The 7,801-nt window shown below is 48.4% G+C and overlaps 1 protein-coding gene across 2 annotated transcripts; it reads left to right on the forward strand.

The window, feature by feature from the left end:
- Window positions 1-1,387: 1,387 nt before the first annotated feature.
- Window positions 1,388-3,156, forward strand: her9 (hairy-related 9). Of its 2 annotated transcripts, none has more exons than XM_048561477.2 (4): window positions 1,388-1,728; window positions 1,865-1,960; window positions 2,061-2,148; window positions 2,286-3,156. In XM_048561477.2, the coding sequence occupies exons 1-4, from the start codon at window positions 1,621-1,623 to the stop codon at window positions 2,912-2,914; spliced, it is 921 nt and encodes a 306-aa protein (XP_048417434.1). In that variant the 5' UTR covers window positions 1,388-1,620; the 3' UTR covers window positions 2,915-3,156. The 2 variants fall into 2 exon arrangements, with proteins under 2 accessions (XP_048417434.1, XP_048417435.1); XM_048561478.2 differs by having other exon boundaries at window positions 1,619-1,728; window positions 2,289-3,156.
- The last annotated feature ends 4,645 nt before the right edge of the window (window positions 3,157-7,801 follow it).

The raw sequence follows: 7,801 nt of genomic DNA on the forward strand, positions 1-7,801 counted from the left end.
GTTTCGAGTCCGGAATGACCTGTTCGAAATTCCTAATTAGAAAAGAAACTTTTGTGAAAAGAAACCAGTTGTGAGGAAGGGTCATCGGACCCGAAAGGTTAACTCTGAATTATTTCTTCACAGATGCTGCCAGACCTGCTGAACTTTTCCAGCAAATACGTATTTTGTCATAATACTGTCTGCCCAGCTGGCATAATGTTATATTTGCAACAATTCAAAACACAATATTGCTAGAATACAAGTGCAATAATGAAACTGTTGATTACTGCAACATTATTCATTCGTAACACTAATAAAATCATTCACAAATTCAAGCATCAGATCAATGCACTACAATAGCTAAATCGTTAACAAATGTAACGTTATTTATTTGTAGGAGAGCAAGGTGTTGCAATAATTATGCACAAACCTTATAGAACAACGCACTGCAAGAATGAAATCGTTCGCGAACCTAACAAAAATTATTAGAAGGACATCAATATGTTGCAATAGTGAAATAATTTACACATTTGAGCGGTATTCGTAATACAATGTGTTGCAACAATGAAGTCGTTCACGAAAATTACTCAGCCTGCGAGAGTTGAATGCGTTGCAATGACATCATTAACAAATTTAAGCAAGCATTCGTAGTGCAACACATCACAACAAAGAAACCGTTTACAAAATTAACTTCACTTGCAAATGCAATAATTAAATCCTTTATAGGCTGCATTCTTTCACGAAAACCATGCCTCGCAACTATGAATTAGGCCACGAGCATTCAGCAAAAGAGAAAACACTGGGCAAACTCGAGCGAGCCACGGTTGTTGGTTCTTATTTTTTGCCCCTCGCAACAAGATTGAGCGAGCAAACGGTTAAACTGCAGAGGAATGGGACGGAGGGTGTGCGGTTGGAGGGGGAGGGGAGGTGGGGGTGGAGGGAAGCAATCTCGGTTGCAAAGCGCTTCGGCACGTGCTCCAGCTTGCTATTCCGGGGGCTGACAGCGGCTGCCTCGCGCGCCGACAGATGTCACCTGTCAGCAGTGATTTAGGCCGGGAGCCAGGGCCCGGGGAATGATTGACAGGCCCGGGGAGGAGTGAGGGCGCCGTCTCCCCCCACCACCACACACCCTTCTCCTCCCTACCCTTATTGTACCCACCCACCCTTACTGCACCCTCCGTCCGTCTCCCCAACCCGCGCGCGTGCCGTGGGCCCGGCCCAGCTCGTGAGTGACAGCGCGTGGGGGGGCGGTGGCCAATGGCCGCTCGGGACGGCGCCGCCCCCCTCCGGGGGCCAATTAGCGGCGCTGCCATTGGCTGGGCCGAGTGTGGGAAAGAATGTGGAGACGGTTTCACACGCGCTGCGATTGGCCGCCGCCTTATAAATACCGGGATTGCTACAGCGGCCGCGATTGCTACAAATTGCTACAGTGGCCCCGGGTATCGCTACAAGTGTCCGGCGCTTCAATCTCAGATCTCAGCACAGACAGGCCACCATCACTGTTACCGTTCCCCAGGACACAAACCTGTTGCAAATCCCTCCTGCCCACCTTACTCTCCCTTGTGCTCCCTTTCGCCTGTTTATTTTATTGTTGTTAATTTCGGTGGAGTGTTATCCCTTCTGTAGAAGTCGCTTTCCAGAATGCCAGCTGACACCATGGAGAAACCTTCTATTTCCCCCACGGTTGGCTCATCAGCAAACTCCCCGCAAACTCCGGATAAACCTAAAAGTGCAAGTGAGAACAGAAAGGTAAATGCCTTGAAAACATACAGCTGTGTTTTTAATTTTTAAGAAAAGCTAGGAAGAGGTGCCCGCGGAGTTTTGTTTTAAGTGCAAAGTGGGGGAATAATTTTATTCAAACGGTTTTGCTTCCTCCCGTCAACAGTCTTCCAAACCCATCATGGAAAAGCGGCGCAGAGCAAGAATCAACGAGAGTTTAAGTCAACTTAAAACCCTGATCCTGGATGCACTGAAAAAAGATGTAAGTTGGCAGAAAATTTACTCCAGGAAATAGATCCCGCTGTTTTTATCATGTGTCTTGAAGGGTAGGTTTTAAAACTATGCTTTTCTTTTAATGTCAGAGTTCCAGGCATTCCAAATTGGAGAAAGCTGACATCCTGGAAATGACAGTGAAACACCTTCGAAATCTTCAACGCGTACAAATGACCGGTGAGTAAAGTCAATGAACTGGGAGATGGCGAAAGAAAAATAGCACTTGTGAATCTCACTTTTTAAAACCGTTTAAAACAAAATTCTCGCTGCAGCTCAGTCTGTATTCCCTAATTTGGTGTTTTATTTAATTGCAGCAGCGTTAACTGCGGATCCAACGGTCTTCGGTAAATACCGAGCGGGATTTAACGAGTGTATGAACGAAGTGACTCGCTTCCTGTCTACCTGTGAAGGGGTTAACACCGATGTCCGCACCCGGCTCCTCAGTCACTTGTCCAGTTGCCTGGGACACATGGTGGCCATGAATTACTCGCAGGCTCCGGCCAACGTTGCCTCGGTGCCGGGAGCTCACCTGAACCAGCCCCTCCACGTCCAGCTCCCGGCTACAGTCCCGGCTGGCGGCGGGGTCAGCGTGCCGTGCAAACTGAGTCCGGCCGAGGCCGCCTCCCCCAAGGTCTACGGTGGCTTCCAGCTGGTGCCGGCCACCGACGGTCACTTCGCCTTCCTGATCCCGAACCCGGCGTTCGCATCTTCCAGCGGACAGATTACAACCGGCCCGGTCATCCCACTCTACGCCAACGCTAATCTCCCGGTGGCCGTCAGTTCAGCGGCGGCTGCACCCCCCAACTCCAAACTGACATCTCCCGTCCAGGGAATGACTTCGGCTGCGTTCGGGCCCAACATCCCCGGAGTTTCCCAGAACCATAGCCTGCTCGGAGTGAGCACAGGTCCGGACAACTCCGAGTCAGTCTGGAGACCTTGGTGAATCTGAAAGGACTTGTTTTTAAAATAAAAATTTTAAACTGGCCAGTTAAACCTGTTCCATTGTTCGGGACACTTGTACTTATCATTATAAGACACTTATTTATTTTGGGTGTAAATAATGTATACTTTTTTGTTTCCATGTAACTGATTTTGATTATTTTACTGTTTTGGGGGGGAATTCTTTTGATAGATTTTTGAACCTATTATAGGTGCCATATACCAAAGTCATTTTTTTGTAAATTTTTTTGACTTGCTTTTTTTCTTGTTACAGAAAATAAAACGTTTTATATATAAATATTCAGCTGCCTGTCCTAAGTGCACTCTCTCTGACAAGAGAATGATCTAGAAGCATTTCTAAGGCTGGTTTGGTTGACCTGCTGTGTTCATCCAGCCTCACATTTTATTATCTAAGGCTGGTTTGACTGGCCAAGTTAAACTTCCCGCCCTGGTAATGCGCGATACATTAAACATCATTCACAAATCAACCCCTGTCTAGGTCCCAGATAGTGTTTGCAGATCCAGTTACAATCTCGCACCGGCCTACCCCCTGTAGGGATGCGAGGGATAAGTACAGCACTTTTTTTTCTGGGGGTGAGAGGAAAGGAATTTACAATAATTTGAAGATAATCAGCGCCATCTGCCATGAACCTTTGGACAAGAGGAGCTGTTTCCCGCACAGACCCAGTTTATCTGAACGCAGAAAATCGCAAAAGGCGGGAAATGTCTGAACATTGTTCCAAACAATAGATGGCTGACTAAAAGGCGGGGAATGCATCTTTCTCTTACCTACCCAGCAACCCTCCCAATTGAATAAAAGCAATTAAAGCCAAGTTTCAAAGGAGGGTCTCGTCGGCTCTGCAACACAGCGGCGAGTTCCATTGAAGTGCCTGGGAATCTAGGGTCGGGGTTAATAACTTCCAGCAGAATACTGCAGTCGAGGGGGCAGCAGTTAGACACAGAAAACAGGCGATTCGTGAGGATACAATTGTGGGGGGGGCGGGGGGCATTGCACGTCCTTCGCACTCACGTAAACAGATTTATCTAGGCCCTCCTGTTGAAAGTGCTATAAATGATGGTCTAAATCGTCACCAGCCCCATATAAGATTATACACTTGAAAATGATTAACCTTTATGAATCTGAAACTGGCAAGTTTGGAAGTTGATCAGTGCCTGGAATTATATAAGATAAAATGCCACCGATAAGAATCAGTGGCAGTCGCCATCTGCGAACACATTAGAAGTGCCATAAATACACATTAGATTCAGCCATAAGTTCTAGGTGAGCCTTCTATGACATGGTTACATTTTAACCGGCGCTGTCTTCAGGAAGATAATAAAACTTAAAATTCCTCTTTAATAGGGGAATGAAAAATACCTTCTTGTTGTGTTTGAGGTCATTTGGATTGCTTTCTGATCTGGCTGCTCTCACACATGACAACAACACCGTTTCGCACACGTTTCACAACTGATTTCGGTGAGTGATGAAACATGCGTGAGGGAGCCCCTTGCGTTAGGTGACCAGGAACAGGCGCTCCAGCACTGAGAGACTTGTCTGCCTCAGCGGCGTGAGAAGTGCCGTGCGCCGGCCCCTCCGCCACCGCTCAGCTTCAGCCTTATTAGATTACACCGAGCGCCTCCTGTTACAAAATACCCAGTCCCAACACACAGCCCGTGTGATTCAGCTGGCTATCCCAACATTTACTTCTTTCACGAAACAAAATCACACATGGATTAATATCACGGCGAGTTGGAAACACAGCTTGGCTGAATCAATCTAAAACCCAGCGTAAGAAAACTTTAACTTTTAATTTACACACAGTAACACCGACTTGTGATTGAGAACATTTCCAAGCGTTTGCAAATTCAAGTCACAACCAGATTTCTAAACTACGTTTAGATAGAAAACATTCTGGGAAATATGCAAGTTTCGTTTCCAAACAAAAGATGTGCATCCAAATTCTGTGCTCATTAGCTCTTGCGAGATTTTTTTTCATTTCCTGAAAACCAAAAAAAAATCATTTCGACAAGTTTATTTGGCTAGCGTTGCTTCGGAACACGACATAATTCTAGAGGGAGAAAAAGTGAACGAGAGAGGTAAGGCTCGGGGAAGGAGAGAGAAAAAAAAATTGGCAGAGTATTTCCCTTGCGGCCAATAGTTTGTACTCTGAGCTCTTGGCAAGGACTGAATAGCCCCCACATGACACGGGAGAGCCGAGAGGTCGTGAGAACAGAGCGAACTCTGCCTGCTCGGCAAGCGGCCGCAAAGCGCGTGTGTGCGCGGCTCGACCGCCCAGACACAGGCAGGAACGCTAGTGAGACTCTCCCAGCGCCAGCAATCAAACTGCAACAAGACGATAAAGGCAACAGCAAGCAGCCAAAACTCCCCAGTGATAACAACAGCAGCGGCGTGAATACACACGCTGGAACATGAGCCAAGACACCGGGATGAGGCCATTCATGCCATCCAATCCGTAGTGACTCTCTGTGAAACGAACCAGACAGCCCCATTCCCCCTATCTACACATCTTCCCCCCAAATCCAGAAGTACTCTAACACGAAACTGAACAGTTTTATGTCCCCGTTAGCAAATCATCGGCTCTGTACAGTGCAGATAGAGAACTTTAGCCCAGCGTTAGGGAGCCTAAGAGGTGCCTAAACTCGAAACGTCAGTTTTCCTGTTCCTCTGATGCTGCTTGGCCTGCTGTGTTCATCCAGCAGTGTTATCTCATAGTCCAAGATAATAAAATGTGAGGCTGGATGAACACAGCAGGCCCAGCAGCATCTCAGGAGCACAAAAGCTGACGTTTCGGGCCTAGACCCTTCATCAGAGAGGGGGATGGGGAGAGGGAGCTGGAATAAATAGGGAGAGAGGGGGAGGCGGACCGAAGATGGAAAGTAAAGAAGATAGGTGGAGAGAGTATAGGTGGGGAGGTAGGGAGGGGATAGGTCAGTCCAGGGAAGACGGACAAGTCAAGGAGGTGGGATGAGGTTAGTAGGTAGCTGGGGGTGCGGCTTGGTGTGGGAGGAAGGGATGGGTGAGAGGAAGAACAGGTTAGGGAGGCAGAGACAGGTTGGACTGGTTTTGGGATGCAGTGGGTGGGGGGGAAGAGCTGGGCTGGTTGTGTGGTGCAGTGGGGGGAGGGGACGAACTGGGCTGGTTTTGGGATGCGGTGGGGGAAGGGGAGATTTTGAAACTGGTGAAGTCCACATTGATACCATTAGGCTGCAGGGTTCCCAGGCGGAATATGAGTTGCTGTTCCTGCAACCTTCGGGTGGCATCATTGTGGCAGTGCAGGAGGCCCATGATGGACATGTCATCTAGAGAATGGGAGGGGGAGTGGAAATGGTTTGCGACTGGGAGGTGCAGTTGTTTGTTGCGAACTGAGCGGAGGTGTTCTGCAAAGCGGTCTCCAAGCCTCCGCTTGGTTTCCCCAATGTAGAGGAAGCCGCACCGGGTACAGTGGATGCAGTATACCACATTGGCAGATGTGCAGGTGAACCTCTGCTTAATGTGGAATGTCATCTTGGGGCCTGGGATAGGAGTGAGGGAGGAGGTGTGGGGGCAAGTGTAGCATTTCCTGCAGTTGCAGGGGAAGGTGCCGGGTGTGGTGGGGTTGGAGGGCAGTGTGGAGCGAACAAGGGAGTCACGGAGAGAGTGGTCTCTCCGGAAAGCAGACAGGGGAGGGGATGGAAAAATGTCTTGGGTGGTGGGGTCAGATTGTAAATGGCGGAAGTGTCGGAGGATGATGCATTGTATCCGGAGGTTGGTAGGGTGGTGTGTGAGAACGAGGGGGATCCTCTTAGGGCGGTTGTGGCGGGGGCGGGGTGTGAGGGATGTGTTGCGGGAAATACGGGAGACGCGGTCAAGGGCGTTCTCCATCACTGTGGGGGGAAAGTTGCGGTCCTTAAAGAACTTGGACATCTGGGATGTGCGGGAGTGGAATGTCTTATTGTGGGAGCAGATGCGGCGGAGGCGGAGGAATTGGGAATAGGGGATGGAATTTTTGCAGGAGGGTGGGTGGGAGGAGGTGTATTCTAGGTAGCTGTGGGAGTCGGTGGGCTTGAAATGGACATCAGTTACAAGCTGGTTCTGGGGACCTGGGTTTGAATCCCATCACTCCAGATGGTGTAATTTAACTTCAATAAAAATAATCCTGGAATTAAGAATCTACTAATGACTGTTAAACCATTGCTGTTTGTCTGGAATGTAACTGTCTGTCTCACTAATCACCTTCAGAGAAGGAAATCTGCTATTCTCATCTGGTCTGGCCTACATGTGACTCGAGACCCACAGCAATGTGGTTGATTCTCAACTGTCCTTGGAAAAGGCCCTAGTAAGCCATTCAGTTCAAGGACAGCTAGGGACAGGCAATAAATACAGGCCAGTCACCAACACCCATGTTCCAGCAGTGAAGAAAAATTAAGCCTTATAAGGAAGGAGCTCTTGTGGCAGAGTGGCAGTGTCCCGGCCACTGTTGCAGAAGACCTGGGTTCAGTTCCTACTGTTACAAATCTTTGAACAGGTTAATTGGGAAAATGCAAAGCCATTGAGGAAATTATTCAAAGTTTGCTACTTCCAAACAGGTTTCTCACTCCAAATAGTGAGGAAGCTTCATCTAACAACACCCAGCACTTCACCTCCATCCAAGGCCAAAAACAAAATTTCAAAAATCTGATAGGGGTTCTCCCATACATCCTCCAATTTCATCTACTACTGTACCTATTGTTCCTGATGTGGCCTCCTCGACATCAGTGAGACCAAACTTAGACTTGGGGACCACCTGGCAGAGCACCTGTGCTCCATACGCTATAAACAACACCTTCCAGTCACTAACTATTTTAACTCCCCCTCCTGCTCCCTGGATGACATGTTCATCCTGGGCCTCCT

This window comes from Stegostoma tigrinum, chromosome 28 (assembly GCF_030684315.1).
Source record: "Stegostoma tigrinum isolate sSteTig4 chromosome 28, sSteTig4.hap1, whole genome shotgun sequence".
NCBI classification, from domain to species: domain Eukaryota; kingdom Metazoa; phylum Chordata; class Chondrichthyes; order Orectolobiformes; family Stegostomatidae; genus Stegostoma; species Stegostoma tigrinum.